Source organism: Candida dubliniensis, chromosome 5, assembly GCF_000026945.1.
Source record: "Candida dubliniensis CD36 chromosome 5, complete sequence".
In the NCBI taxonomy this organism is placed as follows: Eukaryota; Fungi; Ascomycota; class Pichiomycetes; order Serinales; family Debaryomycetaceae; genus Candida; species Candida dubliniensis.
The window spans coordinates 428321-451991 of record NC_012864.1 but is presented as its reverse complement, the minus strand read 5'-3'; the positions used below and the strand labels follow the sequence as shown (position 1 = coordinate 451991).

Sequence of the window (23671 nt, the reverse complement as noted above, 5' to 3'; positions counted from 1 at the left end):
TCTTTCTCTACAGCTTTACAAACTACACGACTTTATTGAGGTTGCAAAAGTACACACACATATATCGTAGAAACATTATCAAGAACAACCAATGGCAAGCTCATAGAGATACAAATTGATAATCAAAGACCAAGCAAAAGTCCTTGGTTTTTCCTTTTGTTACTGTTTTTCAAGACTTTCTTAGTGTGAATGTCTTATGAGGAACTAAGATAAAAGAGCAATCTGTTGTATTAAGTGACCATGATACCCCAGAGAAATCCCACAGATCTAGTAAGTAGGAAGAAACCAAATGAATCATAAGCTAATTGTGGTTCTGCAGTGTCCTTTATTTGAAGTGATTCTTCATATCACAGGCATTAATGAAGAAAGAAAACTCCATGAATACCCATTAGCTACACATTGCCCCCGTCCTCTCGTTGCTTCGTATGATTGTAACGACTGAAAGCATAGATACAATATGATATGTTTATTAAGTAGTTTTTTCTTTTTCCATTTTCCAGCATTCTATGAAACTAGTTGTATGAAATCTCCTTTCTTATCATTCAAATGTTTTTGTGGTAAGATTATTTTACAAACTTAATTCTCCATCAAGACTTTTCAGATAATACTAGTTTGTTATATGATTTACAATTAGCAAAATGATACCATTTTCAAATATGATAGGATCTCCTCTAGATACAGCCTCCTTGGAAGATCGACTTCAACAAAATCCAGTTTCGGGTTTTTACTGAATATGCCACGACACGACTTCAACTTGTTGCTTTTTTTTTTTCCCCCTTCTCCATTCTTCTTCTAGAATTTGCCTTCTGAAAAGGTTATGGGATTGAGGAGCTAAAAAAAAGGTATCAAATCTTTATTTCATATTCATTTCGTTTTTGATCAGAATATAATACCTTTTTTTTGGGGGGCGTATGCAATTATCTTTTATTGAACTAGAGGACTGAATCGTTGTATGAACTAGTATTGAAGAGGTTTTTTTTTTTGCAAAAAACAAATTTTCTTTATTTAGATAGCAGATATAACAAGATCAATCAGTTTTCACACCAACAAACAAACAGGTTGCTTGAATTTAAAAATGCTGGAGACTAATGACACACTTAATCCCGTATACACTCAAGATGGTGAAAAGCGACTCCGTACCAAAGTTGCTTGTGATTATTGTCGCAAACGGAAATCCAAATGTAACGGAGAACAACCCTGTTCGAAATGTTCAGACAAGAATAGAAATTGCACTTATACATTTGTTCAAAAAGAGCGGAAAAGAAAACAACGTAAGTCTACTACTGCAGGTGTTGAGAATAAGAATAATGGAGCGGTTAGAAAAGCACGAACAACAAGTGCAGCAACAATTCGACATTTGACTTCCCGTATCAATGTATTGGAGAATTTATTGGGCAGATTGGTGGACAAATTGGATCCCACCGTCAAATCTGAGTTATCCGATGAATTACAATCTACTTCATTGACAAATGACAATAATGATAGTAGAGAAAGACACAACAGGTCTTCAAGCAATTCAAGTGATAATGGTGATGAAGATGATGAAGAAAACGATCTTCAAGAAGCCCACGAGAGTGGTGACAGTGATGGCAGCATAAACTATAACCACAATAATGAAAGTAATAAACAGATTGATACCAAAGACTCCAATGAGAATGAGGTTAGAAAATTAAGAGACATGTTAGCACCAGCAGAGAAGAGTTGTGTTTCCAATATCAAAAACCGATTAATGCAATATTTTGGGTCTCACGCCCTTTTCTTTTCCATATCTGGTCGTGCTGTTGAGTGGTTAAGATCACGAGTTCAAGGGAGTAATGCTAACAATATGCATGATATTTTCGCTCCCTTGAGACACGTTCCATTATCATTAAATGACGCAGTGCAAAAATCGACAAAATTATTAAATGGCCCAGAGGTTGAAACCGATAAAAAGCGACAATTTGATGATTTAGAAAAGCCATTGATATTTGAAATCATTGATAAATATTATAAGAATCTCTATTGGGCTCCATTCTTGTGCGATGTGTCCACAATTAGAGAGTTATTTCAAATTTATTTTTATGGAGCGCAAAGAAATGATGCGGCAATTTTGGGTAATATTACTTATAGCGATTTGTTGATTATGAATATTGCCATTGTGCTATGTTTGGCCAGTATTTCAAAAGATGATGTTTTTGAAAGTCTTGAGTATCCAACTTTATCAACGAAATCAATTTCTTATTTACAAGGTGAACTACTAAACAAATTGTTCCAAAATGCTATGGGAGCATATGGCAAGGTATCGCGAAGTAGTGATGGAATTCGATCATTACAAGGGTTAGCATTACTTATTCTTTACTTTGAAATTAACTTTGTCACTGATTTCCATGTAAATTATAGTATAACTAGTGTTTTGATTAGATATGCCAAGGAGCTGGGTATACATCGAGTGGAAACTCTAAACAATGACAATGGGATTGATGCTACTTTGAAAAGAAAGTTATGGTGGTTTTGTGAGTATAAGGGGGTTGACATAACATACAAGAGTGGCAAACCAATTTTAATCGATATGGAAGATGTCACTACGTTAACTGAAGTTGATGATTTTTTCATGTCTGTACCGACAACATTATTTCTTGACAGCAAGTATTTGGAAAATGCTAATGATATTGTTTTGAATAGTCAGATTCATGGTGGTGAGTATTATTTTGCCTATTTTTTATTGATTTTGTCGAGAATCAAGGCCAAGAGTTATGCCAAAGTATATTCAAAATTACCAATGAATATCAATATCCAAGCAGCATTGACATTTGTCAATGAGTTTGATTACGACTTGAGAATATTGACCAACTTGATGCTGCCAATATTAGCATCACCGCCACCCAAGGACACTACTTTTAAAAATCCTTTAAACCTAAGTGAAGGTTGTTTTAATTATTTCAAAGTTGAATTACTATTATCACAATATGCGCATCAGCTTTCAATAAATCGAGTGCCATTTGTAAAGAGTTTTGGTATTAACGACTCTCGTTTGATACCGTATGGCAACCAATCACTAGCTGGAGCTAGATTTATGTTAGAATTGATAAAAGATATTGATCTGTTAAAGATTTCTCCTCGAATGTATTCCACATTATCGTTTTACCCATTGGCAGCATTTTGCAGTTTGCTTGGTAACTGTTTGGTATTCCCCAATGAACCCAGTGCAGTAAATGACTCGGTGCTACTTGCCAGTGTTGCCATATCATTTTTCAGACTGGAAGGATGTAATAATAAAATTGATAATAAAAGGTCGATATATGATATTTTGGTGAGATTATTATTGCGAGTATTGATTGATGCATTGAAGAATCTAGCAAAAGTTGATTTATACGAAAAGATACCAGAATTGGAATATCATATTAACTCCATGTTTACATTGTTCCCTGAAGTTTTTGCCAATCAGCAAGATCATATTATTTCTTTAATGTCAGAGAGAAATTCCAACAATGAGAATTCTAATCAATATCCTAGTATGGTTGAGAATGGAGCAAGTTCTACAGGTAGTGGTAGCAGTGGCAGCAGTACCAGTAGCAGTAATACAATCATAGACAGTGATTATCAGCACATGGATGTTGATGTGAAAAATGCGACGTCATTACCACAGTCATTTATGAATACACCTGGTATGTTGAATATTGACAATGGGAACGTAATGTTAATGAATGGTAACTATGATTTATTCAGTAATATAAATTTTGAGAATATTATGAGTGATGAGACGTTCAATAACATGATATTTAGTGAACTTAATCAGTTGCCAGATTTTTTTAATTCACCATCTTCCGGCTTTAATGAACAGAATATATAATGTTAGAAATGATCAACTTAGGTTGTATTTTAGAATCAATTCACGGTATAGATGGTGGATGAGAGTTACACGGACTACATTTACTACAAATTCAAGTTGATGTTGGCTAAAAATACGGGTTTTTAGTGAATATAATATTGAATAATTTAATTAATAGAGATATACTTTTCGTAGAAACGTAATCAAAAAGTGGCTGTGAATTTTTCACAATATGTTTAATTCATGTTTTTAATGTTTCATAATTTTTAACTTCATTGTTTTGATAGTTACTGATTCATTGTAGATTATTGTTGAAAAAACAAATGTGGTGACTACAAATTAGTCCAATATACTGATACAACAACAAAAATCCTTTTTCAAGAATATTTGCTTTGCTGGGTTATCGTAAATGAAATAGTAGTTGGAAATATTTCTTTCTATGATTCCGTAATGAACAATAGAATGATGATGATGATTGTGGTGGTGGCGAAGGCCTATGGAGAATCTCGGATATTTTTATTTTTTCACTTTTCAATTTTTCCGTTTATCCTTCCGCTTTTCGGAGATGGTGCAAAAATCACACGAAGACAAAAATTACATTGGTAGCAGCAGTAACAACCACCTAAATCACAAAAGCACTTGGCCTTGAACTTTGACTGTAATAACAGTATACATCGAGTTACAGGAAAACAATAGTAAATCTGATATATATAGGCACAGAGGAGAAGCATGTGTTTTATTCAGCACCAGTTTAGTTCCTTTAGTTTTAGTTTGTTCTTTGTTTTCCTATTGTTCTATATACATCTGTTTTTTTACCCTGATAACATTTTAACTTGAAATTTAAATTGTTGATGACGCTTCCATTTTCTTTAATTCTTTGAAGATAGTAATATAGGATTATGGCGAATGATTGTGATAACGGAAAAACAATAAACAATCCAATTATTCAATATATATATTTCCCCAATTAAAAAGAAAAAAAGAAAAGTACTGGGGAAGGAAGGGAAGGGAAGGGACGCAGTAAAATGGAAGAAAGGAAAGGAAAGAAAAAAAAAAGAAATCTTGTCTATAAAAAGGATTCAATTTACTCTATTCAACCTCCATTCATCAAATTTGATTTTGATTATTATTATTATTATTATTATTATTATTATTATTGTATTATTATTATTATTATTATTATTGTATTATTATTATTATTATTATTGTATTATTATTATTATTATTATACTATATCAATTCTACTAGTGGATTTTGAATAATATTTCCATTTCCCTCCATACACAACAAAACAACAAAATAATAAATTTTAACCCTCTTTAATTTGTTGTTCTCCTCAATTCTTATAAATTAGGATTTCCCGAAATCATCTTCACTTCCTCCCTTTTTGGTTTGATTTTAATAATTGTTGAAATAAATCTACATTCTTTCTAGCCAAGAAAAAACTTCCAAAGAAGAAATAGAACCACCCTGGAAACCTCCCATAAATAATGGATAATTTACCATCACTGGAGACTCACCATTCATCTTTAGATAATTTGACAAAGCAACAAGAACTAACGGGGAATGACCCTAACGATACTAATAGGAAACGAATAAGAGTGGCATGTGATAGTTGTCGACGGAAGAAAATCAAATGTAATGGTTCTTATCCATGTGGGAATTGCATTCAAGCTAAAAACACCAATAATTGTCATTTCACTGAACGACCCATGAGAAAGAAATTGAAACAGATTAAACAAGAGAATAAATCGACTGCTGCTACTAATAGTAATGGAGTCTCAAAAAGGAAACACAAGGATGTTTTTAACGGGGACAGCAACAATGTCAATACTGTAAAACAGGGTAATACTTTTGGCATAGTTGAAAACAAGCCAAGTGATATAGAATCAAGATTGAGTAGAATTGAAAATTCAATGTCGAGAATGATGCATACTATAGAGAGCATACTGCAAAACTTTATAACACAAGCAATGAAAAGCAATCATTCCAGTTCATCTATTTTCAATAATAATTCATTATCACCGACTCCTTCAGAAGATTTTAATAAAAGTAGATCAGATAGTGAAGAACAACGAACTTCTCAAACTTATACTAATTTGAAAGATCATGCTAAAGATGCTAATGAATTATTGAAATTGAGAAATTGGGATGAATTTGTTGGTACTCATTCCATTACTTGTATTTTTTCTCGAGAATCATTAGATTGGATGGAAAAAACTTTAGGGGCTTATGGTGAAGAATATTTGACTCCAATAAGGAATTTACCTTTAGTGTTTCATTCAGAATTAAAACCATATATTTTGAAATGGATTGATCCTCCCGTAGTAGATAAATTACAAAGGAAAAAATTATTAGAAAGTCCATTCCCTATTGATTCAAAATTAATTTCAAAATTAATTGATTTATATTATGAAGAAACAAGTATGATCAATATTTTAGTTGATGAATCAAGAGTAAGAAGTTTATTTGCCGCATACTATAATAATTTTGCTGAACCAGTTGCTAGTAAAAGAAGAAGATTCAGATTGTCAGAATTGCTTTTAATGACATCTATATTATTAATTTCTTTGAGTTGTTTAACTGAAGATGATTTTAATGAAGAACGAATCGCCACTCCCACTTCATCAACTAGTAGCAATTATTCTGCAGCATCAGCAAATCTTTTGGGTGATTATAGCAAGAATAAACTATTGGCTCTACAGAATTCATTGGAGAATAGTGCCATTTTCTATTATCATAGAATTAGTGTTATAAGTGAAGGTCTAGAAACAGTAGAAGCATTATTGATGTTTATTATTTATGTTGAATCCAATTGGTTGACGAGTTTTTTCAATTATACAATTATTACTGTGACAATTAGATTTGCTCAAGAAATTGGTCTTCATAGAGCAGAAACTTATTTTAATTTGGATATTGAAGAGGCGACGAAAAGACGTAAAATCTGGTGGTTTTGTTATTTTTTCGATATTGAATTTTGTTTCAAATCAGGTAAACCTCCAGTGATCAACACCAATGATGTCACCACCAATAGTGATGAAGATTTATTACGGGTTATTAATCAATTGAGACAGTATGGACCATTATCACCAAAAGATAGGATGTATAGTCCTGTTTGTCACACAATATCCACCAGCTTGTTAGATTTGAGTGGAGCTGATTCTATTTGTTTAGAGATTTTGAGAATCATTCAAATGGGAGATGTTCTTGATGATCCATTTTATTTCCAATTTTGTGCCTTGTTACAATCAAGAATAAGATCAAATTCTTATCATGATTTATTTATTGCCTCGGCTGAAAAACGCGATTTCAGTGCCATATCCAATACTTTAGAAAAATTGAATGCCGATATGTTTGAGTTGGCCATGTATTTAGCTGATGAGGCCAAACCTCGATTTTATAATGATCCAAAGTTTACATCTGTTCAAGCAAGTAATAGTACCACGATTAAACGAGACACCATTCTTGCCATGAAATTGACTTTTTTCTCGCATTTAATGATTATTAATCGATATCCGTTAATGATTGTTACTGAGGATTCGAAATTTGATGATCGAGTTATAAAATTCAGAAATTTATCTTTAGATTCAGCGAAAACTATCCTTATGTTGATCAGAGGTTGGCATCGAGAGAGTGCTTCAGCACTATTTTATAATTGGGCAATATATTTCCCCGTGGCAGCATATCTTGTATTAGTAGCAGCTATTATAAATCACCCACAATTACCAGAATCAGGGACCAATTTGAATTTATTGATTGAAACTTCTTTAAATTTCTTTAAAAGTAGTAAACAATGGAATAGCTCAAATAACACTCAGAAGAAACAACAAAATAATACTACTATATGTGTGAACAAAATAGTTGCCATTGAATTGATCGTCAGATTAATGTTGAGAGTGGTGATTAAAGTTTATGAACTTCATAATAATGTGGAAATTTTAGCCAATAATCCAACTTTACAAAATCATTTACAAGAAGCTCAAGAGAAATTCCCGGACATTTTCCAAAACCATGCTGAATTTACTTCTAAAATGGTTGCTTTAGTTGGTGCTTCACCTTTCAGTGGTGGTAGTGGTAACTGTAACGGTAGCAGTTGTAATTTAAGAGATGGTTATGCTAGTCATGGTCAAAATACTATGTACCCTTCACCTAAAGTCCCCAATAATACTTATAATACCAATATTAGTGTAGGGTCAAGCTCGACTGGTGATCATCAAGTTTATCATGCCCAATCACCAAGTTATAATGCTTCCTTGTCAAATATAATTAATAATGAAAGTACAGGTCGCTCACCAGCAACTGCAACTGCAACTGCAGCAACAACAATGTCTCAACCAATGATGAATGAAAATTATGATTTGTTCAATGATTATTTGATTGATAATTCTGCTGTAAATTTACCATTTAGCCAGTTTAATAATTTACCCAATTTTTTCTTTGACAATAATTTGGGAATCTAAAAATAGTTAAGTAGAGGTTCTCAATTTGGTGAAAAGATATGTATAATGTGTATATTTGTAAATACTTATTGTTTTATTTATTATTGTCTATGAAAGGGAAATTGTTCTTGTGTAAATATGTCATTTGTAATATGGAGGAAAAATTCATTCAACGAACACTCCAAGCATATACTTTGTAGGAGATACCCGATTACCTAGTCAGATTCCTGGAAATCAGATAAACTATATCCGAGACTTGATATTCCAGTCCGGAGATTGAATTATATCATGAGTCAACACCTGATTTCACTTGGTTCGGAAATCCGCCAATAAAAATGAAAAACTTGTGGTTTACATGATGTTTTCCAACCAGCTACAATGTATAATCAATAGAAGTAACTTCTGCCGCCTTTCTGAAAGCTTTGTTGGGCGTATAAAATATTGAAAATTTCCACCTTCTCCTTTCAATTTACCATCAAAATGCTCAGTATTATTCTTTTTTGGCGGGTTGATGTCAGTTGACTTGACAATTTTATACATATTACATAAAGAACTAATTTCAACTAACATCTCTTGCATAGAAAAATGAAATATCAAATACTTTCCATGTATGTAAATGTGATTACCTGTGTTGAAGTGCATGTATATTTCCATTAATGAAATTGCCGTCCAAAGGTTGTCTCTATAATCACCGACCCATTCATCTCCTTCAGCACATACGAAAGAGCAATTTCAACAAATTGTATAATTCCAAAATGCAGAGAATGTTAAGATACATATCAAAAAGACTTTTATCCTTGTTGCTAATTTAATTATCCCCTCGCCTCTGTTCAGGCAATTTCATTATCTGAAATTTCACTTGATAGAATTTTGACTTACAAAATTCTTAAACCTGAATTGGTCATTAGTGTATATGTTTTGTTTATCCATATCCGTAAAAAAATAAAAAAAGAAAACTTTTGTGGTGGAAATATTTATCCATATTTCCAATCATGATATAAGATTCTTTTTCTTTTCCTTATTCTTATTCTTTTCCTTATTCTTATTCTTTTATTGTTGATTTTCAATTAAATTGCTTCCATTGTTAAATCGATCTATTCCTTGTTTTTCTTATTCAGATTCTTGCTTCATCGAAAAGAGAAAAAAACAAACAAACAAACAAACAAACAAACAAACAAAAACCTCCACAACATCTTCACAATAGTATAATTTCATAACACAATATCAAAGAGTATCAAGACTGGAAAAAATTAAGAAATAAAAAACCAGGAAGTTAGTAAATCATTTTCCAGTGTTATTTCATTATTATTAGACCCAAGACACTTTTGTACAAAAAGGAAAACCATTATTACTATGGACCCTCTACTTCATTCGCACGAAAAACAACAACCAGTAGTAGTCAATGGTTCAAATATACACCAAAACAATGCTCGAAACCCTTCACTTGCTAGTACAGGAACCTCAAATAGCACAATCTCCCAATCACCATCTCCATCAGAAGATGAAAAACCTGTTACTAGAAAAAAACGTACCAGAATTGCAAAAGCTTGTCAATATTGCCGCAAGAAAAAAGTGAAATGTGATGGTTGCCAACCTTGTCTGAATTGTCAACAATCAAATTTTGGTAATTGTGAATATGCTGTTGATGAGAACAAGAAGCCTAAGATTCTGAAAAAGAAATCGAAATCTCTTAAAAATAGACTGAGCAAGTTCCAAATAAGCAAGAGTATTGACGAAAGACTATCAAAAATTGAGAATACTCTTGCCCAACTACTTAATCACATTGATACCAATAATAATACACCAACACCAACACCAACTTCGAACTCAACAACAGCAAATGACAAACAAACAGAAACTGATAAGTACAGCTTTTCTCCCTTACCAATGGCAATTGAGAAGGAAGTGACTGATGAATCCAACCAAAAGTATGATCCAAAAGTGGAATCTAATTTTCTTGGATCACATAGTGTAATCAATATTTTTTCCAAAAAATCCGTCGAATGGTTATTAAGACCAGTGATTGACAAGTTTAAGGACGACATTGAAGATTTTAAAAAGATCGCCTGGGTTTACGAGTATTATACTCAAGCATTCTTAGACACCATTTCGCAACCAATTAAGGCCAGAATCAGTAGGCGAAACGACTTAATGGATAATACTTTTGTTGATGTAACGATCCCATTAGAAATTTTATCTTGTTATGACGATATTTTTCTAGTTAGTTACGTATGTAAGGGAGACTACATACGCAATTTATTCCAAACATATTTTGAAGAACCAGATCAAGATGGATCACGGAGAAGAAATTTTTTATGGAGTGAATTATTAGCAATGACTGCTGCTATTGGGATTTGTATTTCAGTGTTGATTGATGACCGTAACAATACTAAAGAAACAGAAAAACCCAAGTACTCTTGTTCATTATCAAACCAGCAATTAATTGAGATCAATTTCAAATGCTTTTATTCGATGATTTTTTATCATCGGAGATTATGTGTTATAAGTGAAGGATTTCCCACTATAACGGGGTTTATTTTGTTGATAATGTATTTTGATTTTGCTGTACCTGTGCTGCAAATAACGTTTTTGGCAGTTTCTACAACTATACATTATGCAAAACAGTGTGGCCTACACAGACAAGAGACTTACAAAGATATGAGCTGGGAGGAACAGCGAACAAGAAGAGTTCTTTGGTGGTTTTGCGAATATTTACATACTGAGTATTGTTTTCAAAAGGGTTATTCTTTAGAGATTGGTGATGAAGATATGATAAGCTTTAGTGATGATGACACGACTACTAATGCTATAGTTAAATCCAATTGGCATTTAATTCTGTCTGCATTAAATTCAGAAAATCCTATTGATGCTCTAACAATCAACGAAATAAGGGAAAATAAAGCTAATCATATTTGTGCTTCCTATATCATGCACTCGCTATCCAAAATAAGGGCTGAATCATATCAATTGTTATATTCTACTAGTGCACAAAAGAAAACTTTATCTAGTATATTAACTTCCGTTGAAAAACTTACCGCCGATATGGAATCCCTCTATAAGGAGTCCTGTAGTGTCATGCCCGTCCAATCGGTATCTGGATATGCCAAAAACACTGAAATTGTGTTAAAACTAGATAATGGTTATGAAAATGTCTTGATGATTCAATTTGAGTATTTTTTACATCTTATGACGATTAATCGATTACTGCTACAAGATTTCCCTAATGATGTGGATCATAGAGACTTGACCGATAAATGTTTATATCACAGGAACATTGCCAATAGATCAGCAAGAACTATACTACACATTGCAAAAGATTCAACAGAGAAAAAAGTACAATTTATTATTATCAATTGGTTTAGCTATGCTATATTTGCTGCTTTTGCACATCTTGGAAGTATGTGTCTTGAAGACCCGCAAAACCCAGTCGTACTAGAAGACATTGATTTATTAATTGGGATTTCTTATTCTGTTTTTTCATTTGAGGACAAGTCATTTAAAGTAAGTCGATTTGCATTGAAGAGATATGTTTATGATATGCTTACTAGATATATCCTAAAATTGTATTTTAAGGTTACCAATGAACAAACAAGGAATATGTTCTATACAAAGTACAAGGACTTAGATGATCATTTACATTTAGAAAAAACGTTTCACGAATTTTTTGTTAATGGAAATCCAGGTGTTGATTCAACCAAAACATATCGGACATTAAGTAAGTTGTTTCGGCCCTTTTGGTTAAAGCCCCATGAGAGGTCCAAACGAGCTCAAGTAAATCCTGATGACACTGGTACACCGTTAGGATCACTGTCATCGTCTAGTAATGGAATCTATTGGACCTCCACATCAATATTATCCCAACCATCCATAAGAAATGACACAAGTTCGACCTTCTCCTCTCAGCCGGTTAATTATACACAAGAATCTCCACGTACTGATGCAAAACCTCTTGAAATTTCCAATCTAGTTGATCCATTTAATGCTGTAATTGATTCAGCGACGAAAAGTAATGGAAAGGAATTACCAAACTCATTTATCCAACAGGATCTTAGTGCCATTAATGCAGCTCCAATGCAGCAACCACAACCACAGCCACCATTTCCACAACCGCCATTTTCACAATTACCTCCATTCCCACCACCACCACCACCACCACCACAACAACAAGAGCAACAGAATCTTCCTAGACATCAATTCAATACAAACTTTAACAGTTTAGAGGAAATGATTGAAGAGAATTATGTGGGTGATTTGAACTTTCCTGCTATGTTTTATGAATAAACTTGATAGAACTCAGAAATAGATAGTTACAATTAAATTCAAACAATTAAATCTTTATTATACTATGCCTACTTGCTATTTAATTACATGACATGACACCAAAATAGAAAGAAACTCTTGTCAACAACTTAGGTAAATGAACCAAAAAAAAAAAAGTTAGACTAAGCGATTTTTTTATGGCCTATATATCAGTAATTCTTTCTGTTTCTCTCCCCAAAATATACTCGTTAGTCTTATTGTCGTGTAGTGGATAGTCATCTCTTAAATATGCTATATTTAGCACTATCCCACGACAGAGAATCAGTTGAAAGAATGATTACATTTGTTGGTAAATCGTACAGAGAATTATGACATGTAGAGAAAGTGTTGAATCAAAGAAGAGGATTTAAGTGTGAGTGTGTGAGTGATGAGAATAATCATTACTCGCATGTATGGAAATGTTGAATTCTATAGAAGTGGAAGAAATCTAGAAAATTGGTTATTTAGTTGAAATGGACCTCATGCAAGCATAGACGAAGATCCAGGAATATACAAATACGTACAATCCATTTATATTTACACTCGAACGGAACAGAGATTACTCGAAGGCTTACACTTAGTCGCAGTGTCCAATATTACACATACGACCATTAGAGTTAATTTACAGTAAGTCGCCAACCACCATAAACAAATGGTTTTCATTCCTTCCAACTTTTTAATCAGTGTGAAATATTTTTTTTTTTTTTTTTTTTTAAAGTCATCTAGTTTTCAACTCTTGATTCAACCCCACTCTTCCTCTAATTCACAATTCACAATTATATTTTCACAATTTTGTTTTCTAATTTTTTCAAGTCGGCGATTCACCCGACCTTAAATAAACATTTTCATAGAGCATTCCATTATTCTTTCATCATGTTGAAAAACGATACTGTGTTCACTAAAGAAATTTCTTGTACGGCAATAACAGGTAAAGATGCCTGGAATCGACCAACACCTCAACCAATTACCATATCATTATCATTCAATACTGATTTTCATAAGGCATCTGAATTGGATAATTTAAAATATTCAATTAATTATGCTGTTATTACGAGAAATGTAACTGAATTTATGAAATCAAATGAACATTTAAATTTCAAATCATTGGGTAACATTGCTCAAGCTATTAGTGATATTGGATTAGATCAATCTAGAGGTGGTGGATCTATTGTTGATGTAACGATAAAAAGTCTGAAATCGGAAATTCGAGCTGAAAGTGTTGAATATAAAATTAATAGAAACATTTTGGATCAACCAATTCCATTAGATATTTTCCAAGTTAATAAATTGAGATTATTGACTATTATTGGGGTTTTTACATTTGAAAGATTACAAAAGCAAATTGTTGATGTTGATTTACAATTCAAAATTGAACCCAATTCCAATTTATATTTCCATCAAATAATTGCTGACATTGTTTCATATGTGGAATCATCTAATTTTAAAACTGTAGAAGCATTGGTATCTAAGATTGGTCAATTGACATTCCAAAAATATAGGGAGGGGATAGCTGAAGTTGTTGCTACAGTTACCAAGCCAAATGCTTTTAGTCATGTTGAAGGTGTTGGGGTATCATCTACTATGGTAAAAGGCAATTTCCAAAATATGGAGCCAATTAAATTTGATAACATGATTGCTCAAACTAATAATAGTACATTTAATTTACCAGTTGAAAATGAGAAAACCGATGATTATACCGGGTATCATACTGCATTTATTGCCTTTGGATCCAATACTGGGAATCAAGTAGAAAATATCAATAATTCATTTGAATTATTAAAAGAATATGGAATTACAATAGAAACAACTTCATCATTATACATTTCTAAACCAATGTATTACTTGGATCAACCAGATTTTTTCAATGGAGTAATTAAAGTCAATTTTCAAAACATTTCACCTTTCCAATTATTGAAAATTTTAAAAGAGATTGAATATAAACATTTGGAAAGGGAAAAAGAGTTTGATAATGGTCCTAGATCAATAGATTTGGATATTATATTATATGATGATTTACAATTGAATACGGAAAATCTAATCATTCCTCATAAATCAATGTTAGAAAGAACATTTGTATTACAACCATTATGTGAAGTATTACCCCCAGATTATATTCATCCCATCAGTGCAGAAAGTTTGCATAGTCATTTACAACAATTGATAAATGATAAACCTCAAGAATCAGTACAAGAATCGTCGGATTTATTGCAATTTATCCCAGTTTCTAGACTACCTGTTAAAGATAATATATTGAAATTTGACCAAATTAACCATAAATCTCCTACTTTGATTATGGGTATATTGAACATGACTCCTGATTCATTTAGTGATGGTGGTAAGTATTTAGGTAAAGAACTGGACAATATTGTGAAGCAGGCAGAGAAATTAGTTAGTGAAGGTGCCACCATTATAGATATTGGAGGGGTCTCCACTCGACCAGGAAGTGTTGAACCCAGTGAGGAAGAAGAATTACAACGAGTAATTCCATTAATCAAAGCTATTCGTCATCAATCGCTGAATTCTGATTTACTGAAAGTGTTGATTTCTGTTGATACTTATCGTAGTAACGTTGCCGAACAAAGTTTACTTGCGGGTGCCGATATAATCAACGATATATCAATGGGCAAGTATGATGAAAAAATCTTTGATGTAGTTGCCAAATATGGATGTCCCTATATTATGAATCATACTCGAGGATCCCCGAAAACCATGTCTAAATTGACTAATTATGAATCCAATACAAATGATGATATTATTGAATATATAATTGATCCTAAATTAGGACATCAAGAATTAGAATTGTCACCAGAAATCAAAAATTTACTTAATGGGATCAGTCGTGAATTGAGTTTACAAATGTTTAAAGCAATGGCTAAAGGAGTGAAAAAATGGCAAATAATTTTGGATCCAGGGATTGGGTTTGCCAAAAATTTGAATCAGAATTTAGCAGTTATTCGTAATGCTTCATTTTTTAAGAAATATTCTATTCAAATTAATGAACGTGTTGATGATGATGATGATGATGATGATGATGATGATGTTACAATAGAACATAAATATTTAAGTTTTAATGGTGCTTGTGTCTTGGTGGGGGCATCACGAAAGAAGTTTTTGGGGGAATTAACTGGTAATGAAGTGCCTCTGGAACGAGTATTTGCTACTGGTGCAACTATATCGGCATGTATTGAACAAAATACCGATATTGTTAGAGTGCATGACGTTAAAGAAATGAAAGATGTTGTTTGTATAAGTGATGCAATTTATAAAAATGTATAAATGTATTTATAGAATAGATTCATCGGGAGCTGTTACGTTTCCCCACCACAAACTTTTTCTTCATTTTATTACTTATATTTTTATTCCAGACCATGCCACTCATGATTGAACGATTAAATCCATACACATCATGAATATCAGAAGTCTCAAATCCTGTAGAAGACTTCAATAAGGTGTTTCTTTCCTCATCAGTCATATCGGTTAACCCTTTTTGATTCAGCTTTTTATTCATTTTTTCTCTTTGCTTAGATACAAATGCTCTGCATTTGTTGATTTCATCTTGCGATAATGAACCAAACCCATAACCACCAATTTTCTTAAAACAAAAATCAATTAATAAATTTGCATCAAGAATCTTCTTGGGGAAATTCTGCATAAATTGGAATAATTCAATTTGTTCCGATTCACCTCCATCCCTACGACGATTTTGTTTTATATTAAATTCTGGTGAATCCAGACACATTTTAAATATGGTTAACGAAAATCTAAAAATGGTTTTCGAACCTTCATACCAAAGTATATCCCATAATCTTAAAGTAGTTTCAATAGGTAGAATCCCAACAAATAATGACATGAACCAAGAAGAAGTGACTAATGTGACTGGAGGTAATCTTGATAAAATTTTATCTTCAGAAAGAGTTTCACCATCAAAATTCTTTCCTAAAACTTGCCACAATTGTGGTATATACTCTTTTACACATAACATTAAAACCCCTTGATCAGTATGAACCCCTTCTAAATTTGCCAGATGAACTTTAGGGATAATTCGTTCTGTTAAAATAACAAGCATCCAAAATGCTCTTTCTTCTTCCATAAACAATAATAAGAGACCAGCCAAAAAATTTAATGATTGACAATATCCTATTTGTGGTTGATGCTGTGCAAAGGCAACTAATACTCTTCTTAATGATTTGATCAACAATGTTTCATGCTCCTTTTCTTGTTGTAAAGTTTCCATTGATGAAAAAATACCTTTGATTGATGAATTGAAATATATATTATCAGGAAAAGTTCGATTTAAATCTCTTTCAATAACTTCAGTATCCTTGGTTTTCACATTGTAAGTGGCCTTAACGATTTTTTCATAAGTTCCGACATTTTTACTTAGTTTTTCATATCCACCAGCATAAAAGAACCATGCATTTCCTCTCCATTCTGGTGGTATTCCTCGACGTATCATTTTCTTTACTTTATCTGATCTAGGTGGGAATCGAGTAGGTACGTTGTTGTTGTTGTTGTTATAACTTTCAGTATCTGAATCATTTACGTGTAATCCATTATTCTTCATTAGAATTAACCATTTCTTCTTTCTTGTTTGAGAATATTGAGAATACAGTTTAAACCATTCATTATATTCGTCTAATGTTAACCCGGTGACCGATGACGTCTTTTTAAATCCATAACGATCATAATCTGACTTTAAGATTTGTTCATCTGTCTCCAGGTTTGTTGGTTTGACAAAACTATCTCTATTGCTCTTTATTTCCTCTTCGCTCAGTTGGTAGTTATTAGTTGGTGTGCTAGAATCATCATTTGATGTCCCCTGTAGTAGTTCTAAGTTATCTATTTCATTTAAGAATGAAGGGTCCGGCAATTCTTGGTCAATTTCATCTTCGGACATGCTATTTCTATGAGAAGGTGAATCTATATCGTATTCTCGCAAAAAGGAAAAGTTTTGTGAATATGACGATTCATTTCGTTGATGATTTGTTTTATCTAGTGTGGAAATATTGTTATTGGGATCTAAAAGTTCATTGGGCGTGGTGGTGATTTTAATATCTGATGAAACATTCTCAGTTGTCACCATAATTAGCTTTTTTGTATGTGTATTTTTTCTTTTCCTTGGCGATGGGCAACTAAACAATGTTTCCAATCTATGTGTTAATAATTAAATAAATATCTAATATATATTGTATAGCATTAATATATCTTCTTTGGATTGGGGGAATTGATGAAATTTGATTGATTGCCATCTTTTTCTTTCTCTAATCTTTTGTATTGTTTCAGTTGCTAATGGCTGAAGTTTTTCTCTTTTTTTAGTTAGTAGTGTTCATGCCGCCAAAAAAAAAAAAACAACAGAAAAAATGAAGATTTCACCACACCGACGACCGAAATCTTCTTCTTCTTCTTCTTGGTGTTTACTTCTGTAAGAATAAATTAATGATGGTTAGCAACGTCAAAGAGTCAATCATAGTTGTGGAAACGAGAGAATTGGGGGTAATTTAACAATATCGTGTTTTGCATAATTCCTTTTATTGGCATTATTGGTTTTTGTTGTTGTCTGATTGTCCTCCTTAAGAAAGAATTTCATATCTGCCCTGATTGTAGTAATAATTAAATGAAAATAAGAATATTAACCCGGATGACTCAACTATCCAGTTTTTTCTTTTTTCTTTTCAGAGAATAGATGATCTCAATGTTTAATCTAGAGATGATTTTTTAGTTATCTTCAATCTGGGATGGCAATGAGAAATTTGAGTTTGAATTTGAGTTCCATTATTCCGAGCGAACGATCTTCACAAAAACCTACTTTAACTAGAAACAGTAAACGTTTTATTTGCCATATATCCATATCCATACAATTCAAGCCTCTAAATTAATGTTGAGTAAAACTGTAAATCTTGCTACTCCTGTCGCGATGTATAGCTTGTTGCTGTTGAACTTACTAAGCCGATACAGACATAAATACATGGCAAAAGCTTAAAAGAATTGACGTGTGGGTTCATCTTAAGTAATTACACTTTTCTTGATTATCATTTGTTATTCTAAACTTTATTGATAAAAAAAAACTCCGTGGTGGTAGAGTTCGGTATGTCGTAACACGTGATGCTGTCATATTTTCATAGCTGAAGTTTGACGATAATGAATTTTCACACATCAGAAAGTACGTTGGTATAACTCTTTGATGGTTACTAAGTTAGCTGATATCTTTGTATATGAAGAACAAGTTTGTTCAAACATCCTATAGGTTCAGTGTGTAAACTTAAATTAAAACTCTGTTTTGAATGTTCTGTTAACAATAGGTTATTGTATTTCTTAATTGTTGATTAAATATTGAAGTTATTTATCATTTTGTATTATGTGATATTATTCGAGAAAATCTTAGAAAACTTTACTGGAGAAATGATTGCAAAATTATCATGAAAATAATTCTCGTGGAATAGTAGACCAAACAAACAAACAAACAAACAAACAAACAAAAAAAAGAAAGTTAGATCGTGTACTTCCAATATTACACAAAACAAACCAGACAGGATGTAAGTTAATTTTGGTTCCATTATAATAAAACCAGAAGTTAAATATCTCTTATAAGGGAGACAGTAAATAAGATTTTGTTGATTAAGTATATTAGCTCTAGCATTATCACTACCAAACTTCTGGTGTATGTGATAATAATATCTTCTCTTTAATTTTCCCTGTTTGAAATTTCTTAGTGTTTATGATAAAAGTCGTGCAGATGGTGAATTTAGCTGGTTGATTGATTTGCAGTTGTGTAATTTTGCAAAGAACACTAGAAAGCATCGTGTTATTGTTATGAAATAGATGAAGGGACTATTCGAATTTTGGAATCACGTATGTCGATGTTTCTCTTTTTTTTTTTTTTTTTCTAGATGTGGTCAAGCAATTACTGGTTTGGTCACTGATGGTGTTGATATCAGATTAAGTAAACTACCTAAACAGAGTAGCAACTAGCGAATCCTTTGTTAAGTGTAGTGAGAGATATAAACTCAAATCCACCGCCTCATTTCAACAAACGTTTGATAGATAAATAACGCCACTTTCTGTTTTCAAATTTTAGTAATTTGAATAGGGCTTGGACTTCTTCTAATTCGGTATAGAAGCCAAGACATATTGCTTTAGAGAATACTAAAGCCATACTACAACATCCATGCACAAAGTAAAGTTTGAATTTTGAAATTGCTAGTCATTTTCGACTGGTCGCTTAGTACTCGTATGGTTATTAGGTGGACACACATGTATCCACGGATTTTATGCATTGCATTGGAAAGCAAAGACAGGATTTCATTCAAATGAATGTCTTCTACGAAAACACAAAATGCTCAAATTTTTCTCTTTATTTATGGGAACTTACTTCTTCACTCAAAAATTAGTGGTAAGTTCGTTCTAGATCCTATAGACTTCTTGAAAATGAAATTACAAATTCTTTGTGTTTAACATAGAATTTGTTTGGTAGGGAATTGTACTTCCAAGTACTCTAAAATTTTAAAAGTTAACAACAACAGTATAGTTTGTTTGTTTCTTTCTTCAAGAGAGGCTTGCTATTGTAATATTAGTTTAGTTTCCACTGTTTATTAGAGAATCACATTTAAATCAAGAGTTAGAGACTAAGTATTATGGATTCATTTTTTTTTACGGTTACCCAACAAATTGTCCCATTCTCTTGTTTGTCTTGTAGTCACTAATAATATACAGACAATAAGGTAGTATTGCTTCTCTTGGCCACCACTTTTATTCAATGTTTAGTTTTCTTAAAGGCTGTTAATTTCGCACGACTAAAAATTATGACTAACTAAAAAGTCATTGTAGACCCGGCAACATTTAATTCTTTAAAACACAAATGAAAAGCTCTTGAATTTAACAAAGGAAATTAAGTGAATAATCAACCAATATTGTATTCAAGTTTAGCAATTCGTCAGCTCAGTCTAATTATCTACCTACAAAGTATGCTAAACTATTCTCAATTAAACTAAAATCCATATTGTGACCGGAAAATAAACTGCTCTATTTTTTGAAGTGGGCCAACACGGATGTGCGGTTATTGCTGTTGTTATTGCTTTGACAAAATGATATTGACAAATATTAATAGATTATGCAAACTAATTTAGTCATCAACACTACACTACCAGCAGAAGGTATGAAGTCGATCAATTGCTAGCATTGTTTTAATTATTTTTATTATTGCACCAGTTCAAATGGTTCAAGACTGACCTCCATACTGGTGGAAATGAGGATTGAAAGGGCTTACTCTCACGATTATTAACAACCGTCCCTTAATATGTGAGTGAAAAAACGTGAGTTAGTAGCGCTGAAGAGGTATGGCAAATTTAGTAATGGTACTTTGATACTTTTATTCTCTTGCACATATTTAATTGCTTTGTGTAAATGTTTCTCTACTGACCTAACTCACACACCACACACACACATAACTAATGTTCTTGGTAGTCACTTTTTAGTCTAATTTTTTTAGTCAAAAATATACTAAACACAAAGTCACCAAAAACAATTGTTTAAACCTCAAAAAAAACATTAGGTTATAATAGTTAAAGATTATTTGAATTTACATTGAGCCCCAAAAACCTTCGAAGATATTTCAAAAGTAATTGCAAATCATCACCAAAAATAATATGTCTATTACCTCTACTAGCATTCACTCAAGGCTAAATTTGGTCTCCTCCGATTGTAGGTTTTTGACAATGAAATACTCCAATGTCTAGGCTTTTTTGTACGGGAAATTCATAACTCAAATTTCAATAATTATAATAAATTGGCATTGTATGTATGTGTTTGATATTAGCATCTTGCTATAAACTCGGGGCTCTTTGTTATTCAAGCCAACTTAATAATAATAAAACTTTACAATATCTGTAGATCTGAAAGACCAAGACAATAACAATTCATGAAAATTTCTTTTTTTGATTTGATTTCAAGTCTCTAAATTTTCATAACTTAAATTGTGCCGATGAACCGTGTTATTTGCTCCCCGTTGTTTCTCTTTTCACGACAATTTAAGATCTAAATTCAATGGAACTTGCAGTCAACCGTAGTAGCAACTAAAAGCACACGTTAATTTTTATCAACTCCAATCCAAATTGAGACGAAAAGTTTTCAAATTTGGCTAGAAAGTAAATTTATTTATGATTGCTCAAGACTAAGGTCGACACTTAGAGTAGATTTTGTTATAAATTAAAATCGACGATATTTCATATACAGTACCAGTCGAATTTCAGGTCAGAGAGTTCGACGAATCCTCTACCTATTTCAACTTCAATATTTGTATACTTTTTATATTACTTTTATTCTTAACAATCAACGCTTTTACATTTTATTGTTTATTTATCACTACTGATAATAAGTTACGAATCTACATACAGTTAGTGCAACTATTATTATCACTAATAAATACTAAATCCAAAAACCTAGGAAATATAACAATTTTCTCCATCTAAAATGTAAAATTTATAAATAAATAATAAAATGTGTTATAAAAGTAAGTAGTACAAGTGGATATTTTGGATATTAATAGCAGTTTGCCCTTTCAAAGTAAGTATAAATGACAAGCGAAACATGAACTAGTGATAGTATTGTAATAGAGAAAGAGAAAGAGAAAGAAGAAAGAGTGAGCACAAAAAGCCACGACTATTACAAAACTAAAATTGATGCAAAATCTATGATTTTGTACTTAAATTAGAACAAACTATTATAAATTCAAACATAGTTAATGAGCTAATTGTGAAAACCCCTCCCCCCCCACTTTGAGAAGCAAATTTGTGGATTGAAAAAATTTACTCCCTACATTTAGTTTATATGGGAAACTTTTAACATGCTGCTTAAAGGTCGTATTGTAACTGGAGGCCATACTGAACTGACTATTCGAGTTTAAGAATTCAATCGAATAAGCATGTTAAGATGTGTTTTGTATTAACATTGATAGTAAAGTCGAAAGAAGTTTTTTATTCACATGTGTTCTATTCCCTGCATTCATTCTTTTTAGTTACTTTCTATTTCGATGGATTTCTTCATGTGCATGACAATAACCAATTTAGTATGTGGATTGCTACACAAAGCAATTGAAATTCTTATCCAAAGTTAGGGTATTAATTGTTCTTATTGTTTAATCTAAGTTATTTGGGTATTTGACATTCAAGTGCCACATAGAACCAGAACAAACCAAAACAAAACAAACCAAAACAAAACAAAAGAAGAGTAAATTCGGACAAATTCTCCGCTCTCATTTTTAGTAGATACACCATGAAAAGATTAAACTTGAACTTTTTAGAAATAGATTTGAAATTATTTAAATTATAGTGATCGCTAGATTTAGAATTTAGATCACCTTATAGTTAAATTCTTTGTTCGTAAGCAAACAACAATAGGCGGGGGTATCATTCCAAAAAAATAAAATACTAGGAAATAATTAGTGGTCAATTAGTCTCTGAGTAGTAGTTGGGTTCAATCTTACAAACAATTCAACCACACTTATATAGAAAACGAAACATTCAATATCATTGTTGTTTTGCTGAAATTCTTAATGGCTCATCAATAATGAGTTTGAATTGATTTGATTTTAGTTTGTGACCAATGATGCCAACCAATTAGCAAGAATCAAATCAAAAAAAAAAAAAAAAAAAAAAAAAAAAGTAACCCAAGTCAAGCACATCCAGAGGATTTAAGAGAATTCAAATGTTTAAGATCTAAAGATAATTGAAGAAAAGTAATTTTCATTCTTAAAAGAATATTCATCTAAATTAATAGTGAAAATTTTTAACAAGTTTGGTATAATCTTAGTCTCGGAATTAAATTCTAGACCGAACAACCAAGACTAACTTTCCAAAAACTTGCTGACCGGGTATAAAACAATAAACAAAATAGATTTTATGACATTCAATAATCACATTATTCTAATAGGTTCTACATTTGTTTGATTGCTTTCATCTTATATGATAATACTATTAGATTCTGTTACATCCCAGTACCCAAGGCAAGCAATTAGAAACATTAATTCTTCCAATATACTTGGCAAAAAAAGCAATACAGATTACTATTCTGTACTCGTGATTTTACAAAAATGGGAACAGACTATTAACACCACAAACCTATACCAACTAAA

At 31.9% G+C, this 23671-nt stretch overlaps 5 protein-coding genes across 5 annotated transcripts, besides 2 other annotated features; 4 read left to right on the top strand and 1 right to left on the bottom strand. All coding sequences in view use genetic code 12, as the record gives it.

Moving 5' to 3' along the window:
* Positions 1 to 1075: 1075 nt before the first annotated feature.
* On the top strand, positions 1076 to 3829 carry CD36_51720 (zinc finger-containing transcription factor, putative; the record flags this gene model as incomplete). The annotated part of the gene is made up of 1 exon (XM_002420431.1): positions 1076 to 3829. One exon carries the CDS (start codon positions 1076 to 1078, stop codon positions 3827 to 3829), a length of 2754 nt encoding a protein of 917 aa, XP_002420476.1.
* A 1469-nt stretch (positions 3830 to 5298) lies between these two features.
* On the top strand, positions 5299 to 8268 carry CD36_51710 (zinc finger-containing transcription factor, putative; the record flags this gene model as incomplete). The annotated part of the gene is made up of 1 exon (XM_002420430.1): positions 5299 to 8268. One exon carries the CDS (start codon positions 5299 to 5301, stop codon positions 8266 to 8268), a length of 2970 nt encoding a protein of 989 aa, XP_002420475.1.
* Positions 8269 to 9600: 1332 nt separating this feature from the next.
* Positions 9601 to 12528, top strand: CD36_51700 (zinc finger-containing tanscription factor, putative; the record flags this gene model as incomplete). The annotated part of the gene is made up of 1 exon (XM_002420429.1): positions 9601 to 12528. The coding sequence occupies one exon, from the start codon at positions 9601 to 9603 to the stop codon at positions 12526 to 12528; it is 2928 nt and encodes a 975-aa protein (XP_002420474.1).
* Positions 12529 to 12765: 237 nt separating this feature from the next.
* Positions 12766 to 13196: a mobile genetic element.
* A 223-nt stretch (positions 13197 to 13419) lies between these two features.
* On the top strand, positions 13420 to 15822 carry CD36_51690 (folic acid synthesis protein, putative [includes: dihydroneopterin aldolase (ec 4.1.2.25); dihydro-6-hydroxymethylpterin-pyrophosphokinase (ec 2.7.6.3); dihydropteroate synthetase (ec 2.5.1.15)]; the record flags this gene model as incomplete). Its single annotated transcript, XM_002420428.1, has 1 exon — positions 13420 to 15822. The coding sequence occupies one exon, from the start codon at positions 13420 to 13422 to the stop codon at positions 15820 to 15822; it is 2403 nt and encodes an 800-aa protein (XP_002420473.1).
* Positions 15823 to 15841: 19 nt separating this feature from the next.
* CD36_51680 (GTPase-activating protein, putative) lies at positions 15842 to 17629 on the bottom strand (the record flags this gene model as incomplete). Its single annotated transcript, XM_002420427.1, has 1 exon — positions 15842 to 17629. The coding sequence occupies one exon, from the start codon at positions 17627 to 17629 to the stop codon at positions 15842 to 15844; it is 1788 nt and encodes a 595-aa protein (XP_002420472.1).
* Positions 17630 to 21738: 4109 nt separating this feature from the next.
* Positions 21739 to 21995: a mobile genetic element.
* Positions 21996 to 23671: the final 1676 nt, after the last annotated feature.